We start from the raw sequence: 22,629 nt of genomic DNA, 5'->3' as shown, positions 1-22,629 counted from the left end.
ACTTAACAGGCTGTGCCACTGTCGCTGGTGAACTGCCCCTCCCCAGCACTTTTCCCCATAGTTGGAAGGTCTGTGCAGCGGGAGAATGGGCGTTCTCCCTGGGAAAGGGGTTCTGGGTTTGCTTCAGGTCCCCACCCCTTCCCCTCTGCTTCCACCAAGAGCAGGCTTTCCTCCTCCTGGTCCAAGACCCCCAAAGCCTGCCCTTGTGGGGCAGTGGCCTGGAGGTCTCTGGGGTGGGCTGGGGCGGTGGTGAAGAAGGGAGCATTTATTCACAGCTAGTCACTTGAATGTTCTTGTTTCTGAAGAAATCCACAGAGCACATGAAGAAGATCCCGACCATAATACTGTCCATCACGTACAAGGGGGTGAAGTTCATCGATGCCTCTAACAAGGTGAGCTTCAGATGCCTCGAAGCTGGTGTCCGGAGGGACAAGACCTGCAGTCCCACCTGCCTGGGGGGCTGCAGGTCACAGTTAGTGGCTACAGAAGCCGCTGAGGAGCTGCTAGGGCTATGGGAGAGCACCAAGGTGGTGATGGTTACCTGAATGCCGAAGGCTTGGCAGTCTGGCTGCTTGTGGACCGTGTTGCTATTTATTCCTACCATGGGAGGGAGCTAGGACTGGTCTGGCTGGGAGAATCCTGCTCCCTGCCATTACCTGTTTCGCTCCCTGCCCCCAGTACATGCTTGCCACAACCACCATTTGCTGGGTGTATTTGCCATCCCCAGAAGGGTGACGGGTGCTTGTGGTTGACCCCGGCAGAATGTCATTGCTGAGCACGAGATCCGGAACATCTCCTGCGCTGCTCAGGACCCCGAGGATCTCTGCACATTCGCCTACATCACCAAGGACCTGCAGACCAGCCACCACTACTGCCATGTCTTCAGCACCGTGGATGTGGTGAGTGGGTTATCACATCTTGTCTCGCAGCACGCTGTAGTCCTTTGCAGTCCGCTTGTTTCATCGCTCAGCTTTATTGGCGAGTCATAGACCAGGATCTGGTCTGTTCTAGGACTCTCTTACCAGTTTCTACCATAAAATATTCCTTTCAGGGTCCTGGCTCAAAATGCCTTTACTTTGGAGATCTGTCGACAAAGAGAATATTTGTCTGGCTTCATTACTGCAGTCTCCAGTGCTGAATAAAGCAGGGCAGGAGTTTTTCCCTCCTGGGGAATATGCTGTGAACAAAACCCTAATACACTCTCAATTATGTTGAGCGTAATAGGCTGATTTAACAGCCTTTTAATTCACCGAGAGTGGAAGCATAACTTGCTTTTATTCTTGGGCAGAATCAATTGTACAAGATGTTTTGGCTTTTTCTCTTTACAATGCAAAACGCTGCTAAACTGCGATGCTTGCGGGGCTGTAGGAGGCTCGCAGGTGGTCCCGCCAGCCGAGGCTGTGCGAGCGTGGAGGCAGCTCACTGCCAGCTCCCCCGCGGGGCAGGAGCTCAGCGGCTTTGCCAGGGATACGGCAGGATGCGACCTGCTAACGGAAAGATGACGGGCTCTGCCGAGGTCTGCATCTCCAGAGCAAGCTGTTGAGCGCATGGACTCTGCACAGGGCGAGGTAGCTCGTATGCACCTAACGACTTTGTGTTTTCTGTGTTCTCTCCGAAGAACCTGACATACGAGATCATCCTTACGTTGGGGCAGGCGTTCGAGGTCGCCTACCAGCTGGCCCTCCAAGCCCAGAGAGCAAAGCCTCTGGGTGCTGGAGCAGGAGAAATGATTGAAACAAAATCTTCCAAACCGGTGCCTAAACCGCGAGCTGGCATGAGGAAATCTGCAGTACGTATGTGCGAGCCGGGTGCGATCTGCACGGTCTGAGCTGGGATTTCTCTTGGGCACCACATGCTTAAACCTCCCCCTTGGTGGTGGGGGGAGCCCAGATGTGGACAAGGTGCCTGTAGCTGATATTGCAGTGTCCGTGGCTCTGCTGGCAGTCCTGCTGCGGGGTCAGGCCTTCCACTGGTAGGATGAGGGCAAGCAGAGGTGGAAGTAGCCCGGGTGGGATGGGGCTTAAGTGCCCTGCGGGGTCCAGCACAGCTTCCACGTGCAAACCCTGCAGAGCCGCAGTAAGATCTGTAGGTAACCTGCGGTTTGCAGTACAGGAGTGCCCCTGTAGCCAAAACCAGCCAAGACTGGAGCTGCTGAGGAGCAGGGACTGCTGCATAAGCCATTGCCTTCCTTTAATGTCTCCTTTTGTCTGTGTTCTGCTTGCTCCCCCCGCTCAGGTGCCGCTCCCTCCCGACACTCGCTGTTGTTACTGTCACACCTGTACAACACACCGCCCCTCCTACCTGCCGCTGCAGTCTGTTAGTCCCGGAGCTAAGGTCTTTACCCTTCTTCCTGCCATCTTCCATTACGAACCGACCCGGGCTGCCCCAGCTGCCACCGGCCCGCTTGCCTCCCCGCTTCCCGCATCTCCTGCTGTGGTCCCGTGTCCTGCCTCGCTGCTGTCTTCCCTCCCTGCTCGTTCCAGGGCCGTGCCATGGGCTCAGATGAACCCCAGGGATAAACCGCTCATGTCCGCCCCGCTGATGTAGAGTGGCAGCTCTCAACTAACCGCGTTGCTCTTTCTGGTGTTGTTAACCTTCCTGTAGGATCCTGATTTAGGAGGACAAGATGAAAGAGCCATGCTTGGTCAGGAGAGTAAATCACGTGGGAGCTCACCTGCCAGGAGCTGTCTCCCTCTCTCTCCCTCTGCCTCTTTTTTTGTTTTTTGGTTTTTTTTTTTATAGTGCCATCTTTATAGCGCTCAATTTTTCATGCTTGTTTGTGAGATGAAGCGAAGCTGTCGCTAATGGTAATAGGGGCTTGCAGGCGTAACGCAGGAAGTCATCTCAGGGTGCTGGGTTGAGACTGACGTGGCTAGACATGTTTTGGCTGTGAAGGACTCAAATGCCTCCCCAGCGAGAGCTGCTTCCCTGCACACGTGCACGTTTTTGGGATGGGCGTTAGGCAGAGCAGCAGCCTCTCCGTGCTTTGAATCCCCACTTGTTCTATCCCAGAAGCATGGGTGACCTAACATGCCCTTTCTCTCCTTATTTTCTAGCTGGAGCCCCCTGAAGTGGACCAAGATTCCCAGTCTCATGCCAGTGTCTCCTGGGTCGTGGACCCCAAACAGGACTCCAAGCGGACCCTCAGCACTAAGTATGAGACCACTATCTTCTAAAGCAAACACACCCCGTGTCCACCTAGTCTAACCGTGCCTTTGCGATCTGATCTGTCTGCTGTTCTAAACTCCCTCTTCCTCCAGCTGCTCGCACTGAGCCCCGCGTAGGCACTACGTCAAAGGCAGCAGCACTTAGGAGACTGTAGACTTAAACGGCTTTTGTACCTGATCACTACTGAACACTGTGAATTCTCCTTACTCGGAAACAAGGGTAACACGCTGTTAGATATCTGTGAGGTGGGAGGTGCAGAGGGATGCAGGCTGGGGGGAATCAGAGATGTGGATCCAGGAAGCCGCCTGCCGTTTTCACGTCTTTCCCTTCGCTCTGGCACTGTGAATCCCTGGGGGAACGTGACACTCCCCAGGCCTTTTTTTCTATTTCACCTTCTTATCCTTGGACTGATGGAGACCTCTTGTCTCTGCGGTGCACGCACTCCCTCCTCCTAGATCCTCTTCTTCCCGACTGAGCCACGGCTGTGTACTGTTCCAGTGAACTCACCCCTCTTCTTACCTGCCATTCGAATCGACACTAACCACTGTGATGCTGTCTGCAAATAACATACGTTCACTAGATTTCCTCACAGGGACCCTTGCCCACAATCTCTCCCCTCAAAGCCTGGAGCAGAAAACCTGCTCCGACGGGAGCGCTGGTTTGGGCCGGGTGTGATCGTTCCCACTGTGAGCTCTGTCCCCTCTCAGAGACGAGGTGCAGTTTTGGTTGCATGCATTTCAGTCCCTTGTAGGATTTTCCCCCCCCCCCATAGTCCTTCTGTTTACACTCACCAGACTTCTCGTGAGCTTTGGGCGTAGTTCTCACTTGGCAGATTGTAAAGAGGTTAAGCTTTTAAAGGCACATGTTGTTAGCCCCGTGTTGGGAAGGAAAGGTGTTTGAGAGGGGCTGGTTACTGCGCTGTTAGAGGTCTGATAAAGCCGACAGAGTTCTGCTGTGTTCAGCAGGCTTACCGCAGTTGTACTTTTTTTGCTGAAGGGAGAAATGTGATTGAAATCAGTCTGCTGCCGATCCCAAAGCTTGTTTTCAGTCTACAAACCATTGCGTGATGAGGGCTATAGGGATCTTGAAACATCTGTCGCCTTCCATCCTCGAGAGTGAGGATTTCACTGAGAGATGGCCCTGCAATGGGCACCTCTGCCTTTTCTGGCTGTTTCTCAAATGTGCATGTTTTTCCTCTGGGAAAATGTCCCCATTTCTGTGTATCTCATTAGAAGCAGCTTTTAATTCCAGAGTATGACTGGGAATCGTTTGCGTGAGACAGCAGGGCACTTGGCACAGGTTGGAGCAGAGCTGGGACAGGTCTGGGAATGCCGTACGGCGGTTCACAACCCAGTGAAAGCCCCTACAACTCGGCCATGGCCCTACCCCTGGTTCCTTCACTTGAGTTTGCAAAGCTCACTGAGATGAAACTGAGGAGGAGGAGGATCTGATGAATAACAGCACTGGAGGCAGGACTCCTGCCCTGGTGCTGCTTCTCCCTGACTTGCTGTGTGTCCCAGCGACTTCGCCTCTCTTTACCTCAGTTTCCCTGTATACAGGATGGGGACGTACTCACCTACCTCTCGGGGATGTAAGGCTCGCTCCATTTGCAGAGCAGTTTTAAGACCCTTTAGTGAAAGGCACTGCGACTTCCACACCGTGGCAGCAAACTCCCGATGCTCAGCCTCGCTCTCCTGACAGATGAAGTACTTAACTCGCACAAACGACCTCGTAGCAAAGCTGCATCTTGGACCCCGACCAGCTCCTCGCAGGCAGCGGCTGTCGCACCTTTCCCAGGGAGAGGGCTGAGCAGATGGAGCAGCGGGAGAGGGGGCTGCAGCCGTGCGGTAGTTGGGCTGCACAAAACTCACTGATGTGCACCTTGAGGTGAGTGTGAACTCACCGTGGGTTTTGCATCTGGGCAAAATCCCCTCACAGGCCGGTTTTGGAGAGGTGGTGGTGACGGTGGGCCTGTTAGAGAGCTGCGAAGGAAGGTGGATGGCAGCTACCCACTCACCTCTGCGTGACGTGTCTGGGTGGACACCTTAGACATAAATGGGGAAGAGGGTGCCTTCGGATCTCTGGTGAAGCTCCATTTCCAAAACAGGTTTTAGGATTTACCCTGAATCTCCCTTCGTGATCACCAGTTGGCATCACTGGGGAGAGGTCAGAACAGCAGCCCTGGCTTATTTGCACCTGGTGTTTAGGGGCTGGAAGAAGCTTGTCCGAGTTTTGCTGGGGCTTTAGAGCTGTTGCCTCAAAGCTTCTGTTCCCCCAGACTTGCGGTGAAATCTGATGTTTCAAAATCTTTATTCAGCCCTTTCTCAGGAATGAGTTTCATCTCCCAAGTCACTTGTGGTGTAATGGCACTGAGCGGCAAACTGACTTCAAAATAAGGGCCAGGCTAGTAAGAACCCAAGTGAGAGGACTGAAAGGATTGTCTTAAAGCAAAAAAAAAAAAAAAAAAAAAAGGGAAGTTCAGTCTAGTACATATATTTCATATGCCATGGAGCCTTTTAACATAGAGCCAGCGCTCTGCCTACTCTGCCTAAAGAAGGGCTGCAGTGCCATCCTGCCAGGCAAAGCGTTGTGGACAGCAGAATATTGCTGGGTCTGAGGTGCTCCGAGAGGTTGGGTTTGGGTTTGATCAGCATCTTTCCAAGCTGTAAGAGTGCCCTGAGGGTTTCTATATCCTTCAAAGAGAAACTGAATTAACGGTAGCAGTGGTAGTGCAGTTTCTGTGTGTAAGTATTCACGGTGCAGTTGCCCACACGTACGCCTGACTTTAGAGGGTCTGAGCTCATGCATCTCCCCCTGCTTTCAGCTGGGCAGGGCAGATTCCTCAGCACCTCCTAAAACCGGGTCACTAGAGCATGTGCCTTTCTAAGGGTGACCGTCCAAACCCAGCTGGGATCACAGGCAGCCCTACCTAAACTACAGAGCTTCCACTGTGTGTCCATAACCCTCACGGTTGTGTCTCATCTCCTGGCCGTATGCCTCATCTTTCCCAGCACTTGTTTTTGTATGACTCGGAAATCATTCATTCCATTATCTTCCTTTCTGTTTGCCTCTGAAAAGCTGATCTCCGGGCAGCTGTCTCCTACCACGGAAATGTAGTAACGGGGCAGAGACCTAAGAAGCAGTGGCCTGCTGACACGAAGATCATCTCCATCTGGCACTGGTGTCTGCCTCGGAGTGGGTGCATGGCTGCTCAGTGAGGGCTCCCAAAGCAGAGGGGGGAAAGGGATCCCAGCCACCAGCTGAGAAAAGCAGCTCTCTCCATTTCTAGCAAAGGAAAGTTGAGACTTCCGAGGCTGAGAGCGATGTCACCTTTTCTAGTTTGAGACAAACGTCTTTCAACCCGTTTCTTTTTAAACGTGCAAAATGATACAGAGCAAATCCAGTTCATGGTTTAAATGTAGCACTGCGTTTTTTTGGTGAGGAAAAAAAAATATATATCCTTATTTACTGAGAATCCACGCAGTCCGGCAAGGAGTACAATAGAAAGTCTTAGCAGTGGGAGTGGTGTGTGCATCTCTAACGGTACTTAAATTTGCTTCAATTCTGGGTGAACAGTAGAGAACGCCAAATTCTTGGAAATAACTTCCTCCAGTGTGAGAAGCCTTGCAGGGTAAGTCTGCATCCTTCGTTTTCAAAGCTACTCCACGCTTTTATAGCAAATGGAAATAACTTAAGGAAAAGAGTCTGCAAAGGATCTTTCACCCCAGAGTGGTTGTGGCCAAGTATTACCGATGGTACAAAGCTTGCTTCCCTGACAGAGAACTGTTGCATTGCAATACTTGACATTTCTATGGCAAGGACACAATTTCTTCCCATTTAGGCACTGACTACCTGGAGACGACTCCCTTCTCCAGCCTCTTGTGCACCTGTCTTGTTTTTAAATGCAGTTATGCCCTGAAGGGTTAGGGGTTTTTTTTAAGTATATTCAATTGTGATTTAGCACTTTTTTGATACTAGCTCATTATTTAATTAGTGCGACAGTTTCAGAAAATGAACAAATAAGGAGTTAAATTTTGGGCATTACACTGAAACGGTCCATACCTGAGGATAGATCGTATCAACCTGAGGATGGCTTGGCCCCGTCTAAGTCAGGTATCCCCAAATACCACCATCTCGAAGGTGCTGTGTGCTTGCTTTTCTTGGAAATTACCAGAGTATTTAACAGTAGTTTTGGCTGTGACTGATGTGTTTTCACAGTACTGTTCCCCTCAAGGGAGAGATGTTAAAATGGTTGTGATTTTAATTCTTCAGATGCAAAAATGTAGCGCAGCACGTTTGTTATAATCTCGACAGGCATTGTAATGGTTGGGGATGTGGTACCCTGCTGCTTTACTAGAATGATATGCCCAAATAATTCCTGTTTAACTCCAGTTGCTGCTGTATGTCAGGATTTCATTTAGTCTCTCTAGCCAGTAAGGCTGGGAGAGAAGTGAACCGTAATCCCAAGGGCATAGACCTGTAAATGATTAGGAGGGGGAAGTGGAATTTTTTTTTTTTTAAGTTGATGAATTTAGGAAACCTAACATTCCTTGTTATGCATATGTTGCAATTCATACTGGTGTAAGTGTAAATATTTGGTGTGTTGGCAACAAGTCTTTTTGGAGAGATTGCAAATTGAACCTCTGCTTGGGAGGAGGGACACCTTTCTTTTTGATGCAATGAGCTTTTTGAAGGTTGGCTTGGAGGTGACGTGGTGATGAAGACTCCAATCTTCAGAGGACTGGGCTTGGTGACCCTGGTGGTCCTTTCCAGTCCTGCGTGTAATCCTATGGTTGTCTTTAGTGATCCAACAGTTCTTTAGCCAGATACTCTCTTTCTCACTTCATAGACAAAGCAGTTGTTTTGGCAGTGCATCTCCCCTTTTATTTCGATGGGTTTTCTCAAGGTACTTGCGTGCTGGAGCCTGATCCCGGACCGTGCCCATCGCTGACTCCCAGTAGTCTGTTAGCCCATCCATTGCACAGTATTCTGGCTCTTCCTCTCTACAGGGTTTTGTGGTAGCTGGAGGAAAGTGCCCTAAATTTCTGGTGCTGAATATGACTTTGAATCAAAACGCATCTGCTGTATTACCTGCCTGGGAAAAGGCAGTGCTGCCCTGGGCCTTGTTCCCCTTTTTAAGGACAGATTGTATTTTACAGACTTTGCTTTGTGCATGGCATGAGTCCAGGCAAAGAACTCAAGATAGGTAAACTAAGATGCAGAGTTGTCTTTTTTTTTATATAGGAGGGGATGATTATTTTTTTTTTCCAAAATGAAGCTGCTTTATCCTTTTTAATTTTGTATTTACAAAAAAAAAAAAAAGACGAGCTAATCTTAGCTGTTCAGCTGTCTTTGAACTTGCTTTGGGATTGTTCTTTTTAGAAGAAATGATGCAACTTTTGCAGGGTACGTGCCTGTCCCCCTCCCAGGGAGGAGATACGGCACCTTCCAGGATGTACCTCCAGTGAGGATTTTGTACCTTCCCGAGGCTGCTGAGACACAGACCAGATGCCAAATAGTCCCTCCGAACCCCTCCAGTTCTGGGTGCAGCTGAAGTGGAGTCAATGGCTTTAACGCTCCTTCCGCCCCACTTCAGAAGTTTCTAGCAGCAGAATTTCCCCTGGCTTTCTTCTGCTCACATCATTTCTGTGCAATCAGATCTTTATTTTAGAGCAAGCACAGTGTTTGGAGCGCTGTCTTGTTGCAAAAAGTCTCCCTTCTAGGTCTCATATTGGCATTTTTTTTTTTCCCCCAGAAGAAAGTAACTGTGCTGCTCTTGCAAAGTCGATCTAGCTCAAAAATTTTTCTTACCCGTGGAAGAATAACCTGAGATTCCCTAACAGGGCAGAGAACAGTCAAGTTCAGTTTGCAATGTAGACATTTTTGCTAATTGTGATGTACGGCAGTGGGACTGATTTGTAATACAAATGTTATTTAATCTGTCTGTATTTTGATACTTGAATTTCCTTTTATTTCCTGTATATACAATTGTTAATCTGTTCAAATTTGTCTGAATTTTAAACATCTTGTGGTACCAAACATAACCAATCTGTGCAACAACATAGACTGACCTCACTACAACAAGGCGAGATTGTAAATATTCCTGGGCTTCCAGCAGTCGTTTTGTTGTTTTCATAATTGTACAACTTAGAACAGACTGAATTAATAAACAAACTTAGACACACATTTGTCCCGTTGTCACTGTGACCTCAGTGTTACATCGAAGCCTCCTGCTCGTCTGTGTTAAAGCAATGCTGTTCTCGTCCTCATCTAACAGACCTGACCTGCGAAGGTAAGAGAAAAGGGGTGAGGGCAGGAGCTGGGCGGTGTTGAATTAGCTCGGTCGAGCACTGCACCCGCTTTGTAAATCCGAGGAACAAGAAAACATCAGAGGGTTGCGCAGAGATGACGTGCTGCAGTTGTGGAAGCAGGGCGCAGGATGCTGATAAAGCTGGGAGCAGTCCTGCTGTAGTTCTTCGGCAGCGGAATCGGGGGTTTGTGCTGTCCCGAGGCGTGTAGAAGGGAGAGCACTGGCTGCCGAGTAGTCACTTTGGTTGAAGCTGTTGCTCTTGCAGTTAGTCATAACGACCCCAAATATTGAATATTATGATTTTGTGACAAACTAATTTATGCATAAAAACGCAGCCACGTATCTAAATATAGACCTACCTATAGCACGATGGTCTCCAACCGCTTTGTGTATGCTCTCCACATGATGGTGAGAAAAGCTCATTTTTAGCCCCGTTAATGTACCTCTGCAAGGATTGTTCTGTTGGGGACTGTCAGGACCCTAATTTACTCATGATTAACACTAAAATCACTTTTCTGCAGCACGGCAGCAACTGATTCATGTAACAACTGTAAGAGTCTGGGCAGCCACTGTATATAGTATTTACCCAGCAAAGATTTTTGGCTTTCCAAGAAGTAGGACATTTTCATTATGTAAAATTAGAGCAAGAAATCCAGACACTTAAATACAGGTTAAAGATCAGGTTTTCATGTCAGGTAAAGTATGTCTGATGTAAAATACTAAATACACTGGGGATTGCTAAACTTATACCATATGTTCCATTTCTAATAATTCAGTAAGTCAGGTTTTCAAGCTAACATTGAAATATATTGAGCCGTTTTAATGATTTTAAATACCATGTGGCTTTATCAAATGCAAACAGCGTCCCTGAGCTGTGACTAACGTTTCAGCAAAGTAGGTTACAGGCCCATGGCAGAATTAACGCCTTGAATTAAAAAAAGCCTAAGCTGCACTGCAGTTTTATAAGCTCCACATCCCATTGCCTTCCCCACCAAATCGTGGCAGGTTTGGGGGGAAAAAAAAGCCACTACCTTTTGTAGTTGAGAGGTTTATTCAGACACTGACATGCCAAGAGTCACTTCCCAGTAGCAATGCTGGCCTCGGTGGATTTGTTCGATTGATTTTTTAGAAGCTGAGGCATGATATGAGAAACTGTTCCACCCCTGCCTGGTATGTGGTGAAGATGATCAGAAAGAATCCATCCCTGTGTCCGAGTCTGGTTCTGCATCTGGAAGAAGCACCTTCTTCAGAATTCCTGAGTAGTAAGGTGCAAACAGCTGCCTGTTGTGCTGGATCACGCTTCTAAACCTGCGCCCAACTTCCAACAGCTCTTCCTGAATGGTATCAAGGCCCTTTGGGAAATCTTTTTGAGAATTCGGTCCATCAGGGGAAATGAAAAGGCTAAGGAAGGAATGAATCTGCTGCTCTGTAGGGAGCAAAAGTATGAAAACAAAAAAATAAATCAACAACCAACCTTTGCACAGAAAGCTAGTTGTGAGACAAAGCCTTCCTCACACAGTCAAGAGCAGATCTGAAGACAGCCGCATCGTGGCAGGATGTTGTGGACAAGTGATGCTCTGGATGGATTCAGGGACACAGTGGATAACTAGTCCTCTTCCAAACACTACGCAGATGAAACAGTACCCAGCAGAGGAACCAAGGTGAAACTGCGACACAAGGAGAGCACCCAAGTATCAGGTGTACTTGCCTTGTTCTCACTTTGTCCTGGGTAGCTGCTTCTAATGATGGCTATCGCTGGGGTATTGGGCTGAAGGACTTAAGAATGGTCAAATCTAATGTTAGAGTGGAGCAGGTCAACAGTAAAGATTTTTTCACCCACTCTTGAGAGTTTTTGTACTGCATTGAAGTGTCAAGCATCTTAGAAGCATAATGGAATATAGAATTTGAGAGCCCAGGATTTATCTTGCCTGCCACAGCAGCATTTTGAAATTGAAAGCATTCAAGAAGACTCTCTGAGGAACACAGAGCTGAGATTTAACTACCCAGCTGCTTCAGATGTTCTTGCACTTGAAGTGAGTACATGGAAAACATTGATAGTGGCCAAGAGTGCAGGCAAGACACAGGTTTGATTTTTAGACACAGAGCGGGGGAAGGCTGTCTAGTTCTGTAGCTTCTAATGCCACACCATCGGTGAGTCACTGCCATCACACACTGCCCAGCCTGTAGTTTATCGAGGTTTGGTTTAGGCTGTTAATTCAGCCTTGTGAATTACATCAAAACAAAATAGCCTGTTCTGACATGGAAAGAATAAACCCAAATAAACAGTGTGGTGGAGTCCGCACAGGCTGGGAAGGATACTTAACTAGATGAAGCAGTGGCCAGGAAGAGCCTCACCTTATTTTCACAGCTGATACAAGCTAGTCTTCCATGTGGAAATAATCTTTCCTGTAGTGTACCAGCTGCCTGTGGCACTGCAATCTGATGCAGAGTTAGCATTCAGAGGACTAATGAAAGGCCAAAACAACCAGCTCTTACCCAAACCATTTGAATAAATATTTTGATGGAGCAGCATTGTAGGGCAGCTGGTTAGCTGAATACCAAGCAATGCACTGCCTAGGGATAAATATTATTTAAAGATCTAAGCATGGTGCTTTACTACAGCCAGTGATTAAGCTCTCACTCTACATCCTAGCCTGAAGATTGCAACACTACCTAGGAACAGACCTTGCACTTGGGCCTGGTTAGCTTTTAGCAAGGATGGGAGGCTTTAAGAGATTTTTCAAAGCAATTACTGTTTGCAAGTGTTTCACGGTTAAATAGGAAAATCAAGGCAGTTTTGAAACCTAGCTTCCCAACCCTCCTCTCCGGTGCAGACTAGGTGGAGGGGCCAGGCACTGAACTTGGCTCCCACCCTCAAGCAGTAGTTCTGCTCAATGCAGGGAGTTTGCTTTGCTAGTACCAGTCCTAGACCTATCCTGCATGCTCCAGCATCATTAGCCTCAACCTAAGTTGTGGCCTGTGAGTGCAAAGTGGCTTCAAGGTCAAGTTAGAGATAAGCTCAGAGACTCACCGATGACATGCCGGACTGCATTGCCCTTGTCCGCAATGCTTTTTATCTGGCCTTTCAGGGAAGCACACTTGTCAGTGGTAAAAGCAGGGTAACCCAGCTGTGAGAGAGTCCTGCTGACTTCCTGGAGCACTTGGTCACCAACATCTTCTAAAGCTTCTTCACACCTAAATCATACAAAGGTACATGCACTCTGGCCATGACTCACACTGGTTGGGGAAGGGGTCTTGCAGGCACAGAGCAAGGAGGGAAGTCTCCCCACATGCCCGTGGAGTGTCACCATAGCCAGCTAGCATAGGACGGGCAACATTCAGCCAGAGGTCTGTGAACTAAGCTTCCCTTCCTGGCTTTTTGGCAAGCAGTAGGCTGCCCTGCAGCTAACTCATGAAATAGCGATCAGCACTACTAATTTTCCCCTCTAATCAAGAACAGACTATTGCTCTAGAGAGTTAACTCCCAGCTAAAAATGCTGGCCAGCTTCCCCCACTCCTTGCAGTAGACCTAGCTGCTATTTGGATCTCAGATCCTCTTCCACTCCTGGGGGAGATTCCTGCTGCTCATCCCACAACCAACCAGTGCCTGCATACTCACTCTTCTCCTTCTGGAAAAGAAAACTCAAAGTAACCCACCTGGTACAAGACAGCCCTTCCAAGAGGACCTTTGTTACGTGTTTCAGCCTAGCTACAATCCCAGGTGAGCCACATAAGGTGCTTCCACACATGCCACTGGTCACTAGCAGGACTGCAGCTATGATGGTAAGCTGATTCACCTGCGCTTGTACTTCCTGCAGTCGGGCCTGATCCATAAACAGTGTCTGTGAACAGAAACCAAAGCAGCCTGAGGGTATAGAAACAGCAGCTGTGACAGCTCAGCAGATCTCAAGCCATGGAGCAGGGCTGTAACATCCCCGTGAAGCCAAGTGAAAGGCAGCTGCCTGGCAGCAGGGAGGTTTAGTTTTATGAAAAATCCCAATTTGTTTCACATAGGGAAAAGCCACGTGCAATGACTCATAATGTAGAGGGGACAAGGAGTCTGGCCAGTTCTTTCTACAGAAGATGCAGAACCGGTACACTTGTTCATTTTGTATATCTTTATGAAAAAGCTGTGTCCAAGCACATCTACCTCAGGGTATTCCTTTTGCCCAGGCTCCCAGCAGAGCAAATTAATGTATCCTCGATTTAGCACGGACCCGAGACTTGGCACAGTTGTGCTACTGCTGGCTGTCCCTGGCGAGTGTGCGGCAGCTGAGCCACTGACTGCAGGGTGGGGTGGCAGCTGCGAAGAGGATGCGGACACTTCTGCTGCTGCTTTGCACAGCCACTCTCTCGTGCGATCCAGGCTATCTGTAATGGGGTAACAAAAATGGATGTTTGCAAGAACAGACTGGTCAGGCTAAGTCAGTAAGAAGCGGGTATGCTATACTGCAGGCTGAAGGGGATGTGCGTTTGGAAGGCGAAGGCATCGTGCTGGCTCCTGGAATGGTGAGGAATGGCTTACACCATCACTAACACACAGTATTAATGTCCTGTTGCCAGGGCACAGGGTTAGGCTGCTGAGACTAGTATCCAGAGAATGTTACATTGGATAAGGGATTTCAGTCTCCAAGAAGCCCCTTTAATGGAGTCTGATGAAGGAGAGAGGCAGCCAGAGAGAAATCCTCTACAGCCTAGCAAAAAAGAGATGTCTACATCAAAAGCAGGCTTTCCTCTTTAAATATGCCTCCTAACAACATTTGGCTCATTCCTCTGAGGACCTCAAAACACTTTAAACTCGTGAGAACTTACAGTTCCTCATGAGACAGCTATTAGCTCTGTCTTATGCATGCAAAAACTGAAGCACGCTCACTTCTTTTCTGCAAGGTATGTCAGTGAAGAGCCTTGAGGAAGGGACCCAGGAGAAGTCCAGCTTTTAGAGGCATTTCTCTCATCTGTTACTGAGCACAAGATGAAAGCATCAGCTTTGGAATACTCAGGTTCCCTTTTAGTGCTTTAATAGCTCCTGTAGGAGTAGCAGTTCTCCTCTCCCTTCCCCACTGACTTACTAGGCAGCTTATCCAAGACTTGCTGGAATTTCTTCCATTCATACTGGACAGTGTGGTCTTGCAAGTGGGTGCGGAGGGTCTGGATGGTAAAATTCAGCATATCCATTTTCATCAGGTCCAACACCCGGAAAATCTCCCTGGGATGAGACACAGTGAACTGAAGGTTTAATGCTGCAGTAAATGCTGTATTTGGGGCCATTTTAAAATGCTGAGAAAGGGGAATTCAGATCCTCTGATGTGATTCCATTTTCTCACAAAAGGTTGTTCAGTCTAATTGGAGTGGTCCCTAAAAATTACTAGATACGCCAGATTTACTTCACTAAAGACTCTTCTACCATCTAAATTGCAGCTGGGCAACAGGAATATGTCTACACTGAAAAAAAATAAGGAAGTTGTAGCCCAGAATGCACAAAAGGGTTGTTGGGCCATAATTCCAAGGCAGTTACCTCCTAACCCAGTGTTTTATTGTTGAAGGTTTTGCCAGTCTGTGTAGACCAAGGCAGAGTCAGCATCACCCACCTGAGAAGTTGAGTTGGGTCTGTGAGGCTTTGCAATCCTTGTACTTCCTCATCTCGAATGGGCGCGGACAGCCTTGCCATTGCACCAAGTATGTACGTGGTGAGACCGTGGATATCCAGAGCCCCATGCTCAGCCTCCTGTCTAATCAACTCCACGTCCAAGGCCTCTTCAATTTGGCTTCGCAGTTGGTTGTGCCGTGGCAGCAGCAATGATAGCAGGGCCTGCCCAAAGAAGCAGCAGTCTCTTTTTGTTCCCGGAACTCAACAGTTCTCCAGAGTTGCTCAACAGGAATCGAGGCTGGCCTTGTATTGAGGCTAAGCTAACTACTCAATACACAAATTCTGGGGCACACAAGCGCTTTAAGGGAAGGCTCAACTCTAATGACTCACTTCAGGATGTCTGGCTACTGTTTCAAATCTTGCAAAACCTCCTGTACTGTCATGCATGAAAGAAGGGAGTTATCTGTCTAGAGAGCCTAATGGGAAAGCATAGACTGAAAAAGCAAACTATACACAGCTTCATGCCCTGCTAAGAACATACATTTTTTAGTGCTAAACCACATTCTTATTCACTACATTGTACACTTAAATAGTAGATACAGCTCCTCATATACCTAAAGAGATGTCTTTGTATAGAGAACTGCAGTTTTTGTTTGGCAGACACTGTACCAGGAATGGCCTATGGCTGTTACTATAACCAACAGTTCAAACAAAAGCTTTCCATCCTTTTGGTAGATTATGTGTTTTAAAGATCCAGGACCAGAGAATGAGTTTTCTTCTCAGACAGGTTTTAGAAGGTGCAGTTGTGTAATTTGTGTCTCCCTATAAACTACAGGGAGCCTATTTTTATCTCTTATGCATGTTCACATAGGAATATTGGATGTAAGGTGTGAGGTAATGATTCAGAGAAGACTAATTCTAAGGTAACTATCTTCTTTGGTTCAGGAACAACTCACCTCTTTTATTTCCTGCAGCAGCTGGATTGCCTGAGTGTAGTCTGGGGGACTAGCAGAGAGCTGTTCCTCCAGGTTGTCCCAGAAGGCTTTGTGCAAGGTCTCCTTCACTCTGTTTTCCAGGCTAAGAAAGAAGAGAGGAAGGGAGGGGTTTTCTGTTAATATTAGACAAAACACAAGCTCTTGGCTTTCACTGTGGTTCAGGTCTTTCGACATGTTGTTCTGTTGGTCTTTATTCCCATCTGGCAGCAATGCACCTCACCTTTCTCCAGCTCACGGAAATCTCTCTCAACCTAAATTTCCTATTCTTCTAAAGTGGAACTCCTTCCTTTTAATCCTGTTCATAAAATGCAGCACTTACCCTATCTTAACTGAGGGGTAAAAAGAACATAGCATTTTTCAAGGAAACTCTCCAAGTCCTCAGAGAAGATCAACAGAGTATTTTTCTAGCTAGTGCTTGTTTTTGCAAAGTCACTTAAACAGATCTTCAGCTAAAACACAGACACCTCAGAGATCTCCACTGAAAAGTCTGCTTTGTTCATGTTGAAGTCACAGTTTACGCAGCTGAAGCCTCTAAATCTTTCAATATTAGGAGTCATATCTGACACTCATCGTATTTAAGAACTTCTTAGTAAATCACGAAGCAATGAATAAACAAAACAAGCTCCAACTTTTTTTTTTTTATTTCAGGAGCTATCTTGTTTTCTTGTTACTTCTACAGTCAGATGCAAACCCACCTCTTTTCCACATTCTTGTGTTTTCTGTAATGTGACAGAGAGAACACATATATATATATATATATATACACACACACCCCCCCTACCTGTCTGGGGAGAAGCTGGCCGCTTGCAGTTTGAAGTCACTGTTGAGCACAATTTCATGCACAATGGTCAGTTTGGAAATGTCATCGGTTATTTCCTGTAGCTCGTTCATAGAGAGAACTTGTGGAGGGATGGCTGTAGAAAAGCAGAATAAAAGTGAGTAAGGGAAGGAACGCTAACCACAGTCTTGCGAGAGAAGAGGGTTTAAAACATTACTGAACAACTTTTAAGTGACAAAGTGAAAACGCGCAGATTTCTTTATCGACAATACACCTCACTTTCTGTATGTGCAAAGGGACCCTCCTCCTCCTCCTCCTTAACGTGTCCCCCCCACCCGCCCGGCGGCGGCCGAAGCCCCGCGGGCCGGTCCCACGGAGCGCGGCTGACATCTAGTGACGAATTAAATATCCAAATATTAACATTTAACTCCGTTTGAATATCGGCGGCAGGGCTGTGGGAGAAGCCCCGAGGCCCACACGTACGATGGCCCCCGGCAAGCCACCGCTTCCCCGCTCCGACCCACCCCTCGCCCCGCCTTCTCCGTACCGGGTGACGGTCCGGAGGCCGGCAGCTTCTCGCCGCGGGACCCGCCGTTCTCCCGCGGGGGCTGCTTGTCGCCGGACCGGGCCCGGGGCCGGAGATTGGGCATGGCGGTGCTCCCGCGGGGCGGCCGCGCCCGGGCCGGCGTCTCTCCCCTCACAGAACCGCCGTTAGCCCCGCGGCGCGTGCCGGCCCCGGCCCGCCACACCTTCAAACGGGGCCGAGCCACGGCGCGGCGGGCTGGGGGGGGTGGGGACGGGACCGAGCCCGCTGCCGTTGCTTCGGGGGGCGTCCCGCAGCCACCCTTAGGGCGGCTGCACCTCGCCAGCGCCAGAGAGCCGCCGGCGTTCCTCGGGGCGCCGCGCAGAGCCGCCGCCACCCGGGCGCGGCCTCGTTGAAGGAGCCCGGCGGGTCGAGCACCCCTCCGCGCTGGCGCCGATGGGCCGCCCCGCAACGGGAACGGCCGCAACGCCGGGGTCCTGTGTCCCCCTCCCTCGCGAATGGAACGCGCCCGGTGCCGTGCCGAGGCGGCGCGGCGGGGCTCTCCCATCGGAGGCGAGGGGGGGCGGCCGGGCGAGGCGTCGCTGTGAGGCGTTTCCAGGCGCGGCCGGGGGCGTCGAGGCCGGTCGCCTTTCCCTCTGAGGGAAGGGGCTTGCCCGCCATCCCGGGATCCGCCGCTTGGGCGTCTCAGGAAGCCTGGCCTTTCCTACCTGTCCCCTGCCCTTGCAATGCGTTTTACAGGCGGGAGCTGCGAAGGATTTGGGAGACCGTGGTATGCCGAGCGAGGAGGCCGGAGCCGAACAACGGGCGGTCGCTGTACCCGGCTGCCCTCGTTGCCTGGGGAATGGCAGAAGCTCCTCTGTGTCCCGCTGTCCGGGGATCGTTTTCGTACCTGAAGCCTGCGAGGGGCTGTGGCTCAGTGCCTGTCAACTGCTGGGGTGTTAAACTCAGACCTGTCAGAGGGAATGAAGTGAAAAAGACGACTCTGCAGAGCTGGAGAGGCTCCAGAGAGTGCTGCTGGGTTTGCAGCAGCCACAGCATCCTTCCTCCTCACTTTATTCATCTGGTTTCGTCCATTTTTCTTTCTCGTGGGCCCAGAAAGCAATGGCTGACTCCAGCCACCTACTCATTTGCTATAACCCGCCCTTGACTTCACTGGGATCAAGATTAAACCTTCTGTGGGGCAAAGCACACAGCCTGGGATGAGGTGCCTTATGCACCAATAAACAATTTGCCTTTCTTCTCCCTCCCAGCATTTATTTCCCTTCTTAATTTATTTCCCAAGCATCCAATAACACCCACCAGCTGACACGTGTGCAGTCAGGGGCTGGAGCTGGGAGGTTATAGAGCACCATGGGGCAGGGGATGGGACGTCTCAGGGTCTCGCCATCCCCCCAGCTCCACACGGGTGGTGACGGGGGCTCAGCCCCACATGTGCAAGGGACAGGCATGAGAGCCAGCCCGTTCAGGAGCTGGGGCCTTGATCTGCCCCTCGTAAAACAGTCCTGGCACAGCTCTGTCCTCTAAAGTCTGCAAAATGCTTAAGATGTCTGGGTGTTGTGGCTGGAGAAACGCAGAGGATGAAAGGCGCAGGGCTGGCATGCCATGCGGGGACACACAACCCCGTTCCCACCCCTAATTAGTCAGAGCTTCACAGCTGGGTTCTCTTTGCCTGCTGCCCTTGCAAAAGAAAGTACCATCTCAGGTGGGTTTAAAGGTGGTTGGAGCTGCCACCATTGCCCTGGGTTTGCAGTAAGCTAGGGGTGCAATTAATGCAGCCCAGCTGATGAATTGTAACCGGTTTAGCTGTCACAAATGATTGCATGCTGGGGGGGTAGCCATAGCCTGAAACCATGTCTGTCCCGTCTGCAGCACAAGGAGGTGTTGGAGTGATCTCCTTAAACTGTTGGTGATTTCCTCAAGCCCCCGGGGAGCTGTAAAAATCATTCCATCAAACAGCAATAAGGGAAAACTGCTTGGCTTGGGCGGCGCTGCAGCTACATCAGATGGCGACTGGCCCTTGGCTTGGGGGGAGACGCCGCTGAGAAATGAGCTGGGAAAACCATCTGCCCCGAAGTGCAGACAGCTCTTTCCTCTCACTTGAAGCACCCCAAGGCCCATCTGGCACGTGGGGTTTGCCAGGTCACCCGGACCCGAGGGGAATTCACCTCCTCCCAAATAGAGGGCCGTGCAGGCAGTGGACACAGTTTTTGGTTGGTTGGGGTTTTTTTAGTTTAACTTTTTGCAAGAGAGAACACACATCTCAGCGCAGCAGGCCGACCGTGGGGAGAAGCAGGGCTGTCTGCTCACCATGTGCAAGCTGACAATTACCGTGTGAAACTTTACAAAAATACGATGTGCGATACCTCGAAGATGCAACTGGAGCAGCTCTTGGTGGCTCCTGCATGGAAAACTCAACACAGGAGAAGGCTATGGGGCTCTGTGCATGCAATGCAAAGGTCACGTTTTAACTTGCAGGAGCATCCACACGGTGAGTTCATCCCAAAGAGCTCCTGCACCCATGAATGGGGGCACAAAGAGGCTTTGGGGGGTGGTTGCTCTGCTCAAAGCTGCAGAAAGGGGCAGGCCGGTGGCCTGTGGGCAGAAAAGCAACTGGTCATGAGAAATAAAACCAGTAAACTCATCATGGGACTAGTCTGGCCCAAATCCTGTTCAGGAATTCCCCCTGGTGCTCCCCATTCAGCTTTGTGCAATGCCAGACCCAGCTTCTGCCCCTTTCTGGTCCTTAGCTTCATGTGATGAAGCTGAGGGTGGGGAAATAGCATTTATAGAGAATAAAACAGCACAGCACTTGAGGTGACTTCAATTTGCTCTTGTCGCTTTCTGTTTCAGAGCAGGGCCCACCGCTCCCAGCCTATAAATCCTGATCCCAGAGGAGGCAATTGTATGTATTTAAATATATATGCATTTGCCCTGCATTCATTTCCTTTCCCAAGTGACTGGTGACATGAAGAAGTGTAATAGCAGAATGTATTTTTAATGCATTTCCTGCAGGTTTCTGCAAGGGAATCCAATTCCTGGGTGGCTATAACTTGCAGAAGACCTCAGGAGCACTAGTAATAGGCCGGGTGGGTTTTTTTAATCTACTGTTTTAATGAGCTCCATCCATCTCTCTGATTAGATTAGTCTCATTTATTTTAGCCAAGCCATCTAGCTGAAATCCCAACAGAGGAAATTGGGATTTTGAGTCTTTCAGGGTGAGTGCTTGAGTGTCAGGCAGCAAACTCCATAGGGACATTTCCAATTTGCCCTTTTATCACCTCAGAAATTTGTAACCCTGATGATCACATCGGAAAGGGACCAGCCAAGCTGCGAACCTGTTTGCATCACCGACAGTATCAATGATGTGCCATGGAGAGCCCACGCGTCTCTCCTCTGCCCTGTTTCAAGCAACTCCCCTAAGAAAGCAAAGCCAGCCCAGCAGGAAGGGCTCAGCTTTCCAAAAAAGCTCCTATTTTCCCAGCAGGAGCAGAGAGAACTCCATGGCTGGAGCATCTTCACCAGTGGAACGGCTGTGCTTTTGCAAACCCACCGGCACGACCCTGCCAGGCCAGCAGTGGGTGGGAAGGGCCTGCTTGTTCAAACAGAAATACTTTCGGCGGCAGCCGCAGCCAATGGAAGGGGAAATGGATTTTTTGTTTAAAAGATGGCGTTGTTTTTTCAGGCCTGACGAATGTGAAAGTCCCCATTTAAAGGAGTCGAACCGGCAGTGAAATTGGTCACTGTTTGCACACCCACGCACCGACGGAGGCAGCCGAAAGCAAACTTCCCGGTGTATCCTGATCCAAATCACCTGGGAGAGAAGCTTAGCGAGCACAGTGCACCGAGCTGTGAGCAGCCGCCCAGCCACGGAAGGCTTTCTTTGCAAAAAAGCAAACCCTGTCCCAACAGGAGAGGCAAAGCCCAGTTGGTGTTACAGCCCCCCACTTCCAAAAAATGAGGGAATTTGGAGCCTACAAGGTACAGCTTTGGCTTTGTTAGAAATTCTCCTTCTAGGAGGAGGGCAATCAGGGCGGAGGGCAGAAAGTGGTAGCAGGTGTTTTTGGGAGGGTGTGGAGGGGAGAGCTGGGGAAGCCAGGAGTTTTCCTCTGCCCCGTCAGCCAGGAAAACTATTTTTGCAGGAGCGCCTGGGGCACCAGACAAGGTCAGGATTGTTTCTGTGCTGGATGCTGGTGCAAATATGTGGGCAGGCGGCTGGATGCTGAGAAGCTCACAGCTTCCCTGCAGGCAAATGAAGTGTTGTTGTCCGTCTTGTCCAGGTGAGAGGATGTCTTGGTGTTGGGTCTGCTGTAGCCCCTGATTTTGGTTTGGGAGTCCTTTGGAGAGGCGAGTGTCTGCTGCGGTGATGGCTCTGGTGTGGGTGTGCAAGGTGTGTACATGCCTGTAACACACCACATGCTTCACCAGTGACTACAGCATCTATTAATTCCCTCCTCCTAAGCTGGTGCGTGACCTTTTCCATGAGACATCCCATATGCATGAGCTGGCTGTTGCCACCTCAGTCATGGCACACGTGTCCGAGCTGTGGCAACTGGCCACTTCGAGCAAACCCTCACCCATCCTGCCCAGCTTCCTGCGGCCAGAACCCGATCTTGGGGCATTTCAGACTGATCTCATCATCCGCGTACTTAGGGGATGGGTTGGTGCTGGGTAAACTGAGGCTTGCAGGGGTTTGGCTCGTGGTCACGTAGGCAGCCTGGCCGGAGCCCAGCCGTCGTGGCCAGGAGACGTGCATGGAGCCGGGGAGATGCTCCTCATGCTGTCTCGCCCCGTTGGACACCCCCAGACCCAAAATCAGTTTTGGGCTCCATGTGCAAATCGCTGGTTTGCTGCCGGTGCCGCTGGCTCTGGGTAATCTTCGTATTTGCTGACTTTACTTAATTATTGCTTGGTGGAGAGCTCAGCTCTGGCGAAGCTGCTGTATGGGGAGGCCCAAACCACACACAGCGCTTGGGGAGGGATTTTGATCAAAAAAAAAAAAAAGTTCAAAGGTGTTTTTGGCTTAATGCGGTTTATCTAAATTGCTTTATGTTCGTTAATCTGGATTAACACAAATGCTCTTGGAACGGCTGGCTGGGGAAGGGTTTGCTCAGCTATTCCAACAAGGACAGACTTTTCCAAAAGTGAAAAGTTTGAGCTGGAAAAAAAAAAAGCGCCAGGTCCTGTCTGGCGTTGAGTACGTGTGAGCCCTGCGAACAGAGCAAGGCTGTTTTTATCCCTGCTGCCCAA

At 49.6% G+C, this 22,629-nt stretch overlaps 2 protein-coding genes across 10 annotated transcripts in view; one reads left to right on the top strand and one right to left on the bottom strand.

The window, feature by feature from the left end:
- Positions 1-9,354, top strand: part of ANKS1A (ankyrin repeat and sterile alpha motif domain containing 1A) — a 112,006-nt gene extending 102,652 nt beyond the window's left edge. For 5 of the 9 annotated variants that reach the window (XM_052814299.1, XM_052814298.1, XM_052814297.1 and 2 more), the window contains 4 exons: positions 306-392; positions 762-899; positions 1,619-1,789; positions 3,057-9,354. In XM_052814299.1, the coding sequence (XP_052670259.1) occupies positions 306-392; positions 762-899; positions 1,619-1,789; positions 3,057-3,176 (516 nt within the window). In that variant the 3' untranslated portion in view covers positions 3,177-9,354. Of the gene's footprint in view, positions 1-305; positions 393-761; positions 900-1,618; positions 1,790-2,235; positions 2,335-3,056 lie in introns of all 9 variants that reach the window. The other 4 variants (XM_052814302.1, XM_052814301.1, XM_052814296.1 and 1 more) reach the window with 3 other exon arrangements.
- Positions 9,349-17,522, bottom strand: TCP11 (t-complex 11). The gene is made up of 9 exons (XM_052814303.1): positions 17,386-17,522; positions 16,842-16,974; positions 16,022-16,142; positions 15,067-15,287; positions 14,548-14,684; positions 13,629-13,849; positions 13,136-13,320; positions 12,510-12,673; positions 9,349-10,904 (listed from the first exon to the last, which is right to left on the bottom strand). The coding sequence occupies exons 1-9, from the start codon at positions 17,486-17,488 to the stop codon at positions 10,666-10,668; spliced, it is 1,524 nt and encodes a 507-aa protein (XP_052670263.1). The 5' UTR covers positions 17,489-17,522; the 3' UTR covers positions 9,349-10,665.
- Positions 17,523-22,629: the final 5,107 nt, after the last annotated feature.

This window comes from Harpia harpyja, chromosome 19 (assembly GCF_026419915.1).
Source record: "Harpia harpyja isolate bHarHar1 chromosome 19, bHarHar1 primary haplotype, whole genome shotgun sequence".
Taxonomy (NCBI): domain Eukaryota; kingdom Metazoa; phylum Chordata; class Aves; order Accipitriformes; family Accipitridae; genus Harpia; species Harpia harpyja.
This window is presented reverse-complemented; position numbering and strand designations above follow the sequence as displayed.

Coding starts and splice junctions, on each gene's coding strand:
- TCP11 (XM_052814303.1), bottom strand. CDS start 17,488: ATGCCCAATCTCCGGCCCCGGGCCCGGTCCGGCGACAAGCAGCCCCCG. Junction 12,674..13,135: donor GAAGGGCTGTCTTGTACCAG/GTGGGTTACTTT, acceptor TGTATGATTTAG/GTGTGAAGAAGCTTTAGAAG. Junction 10,905..12,509: donor TGCAGTCCGGCATGTCATCG/GTGAGTCTCTGA, acceptor TGCTCCCTACAG/AGCAGCAGATTCATTCCTTC.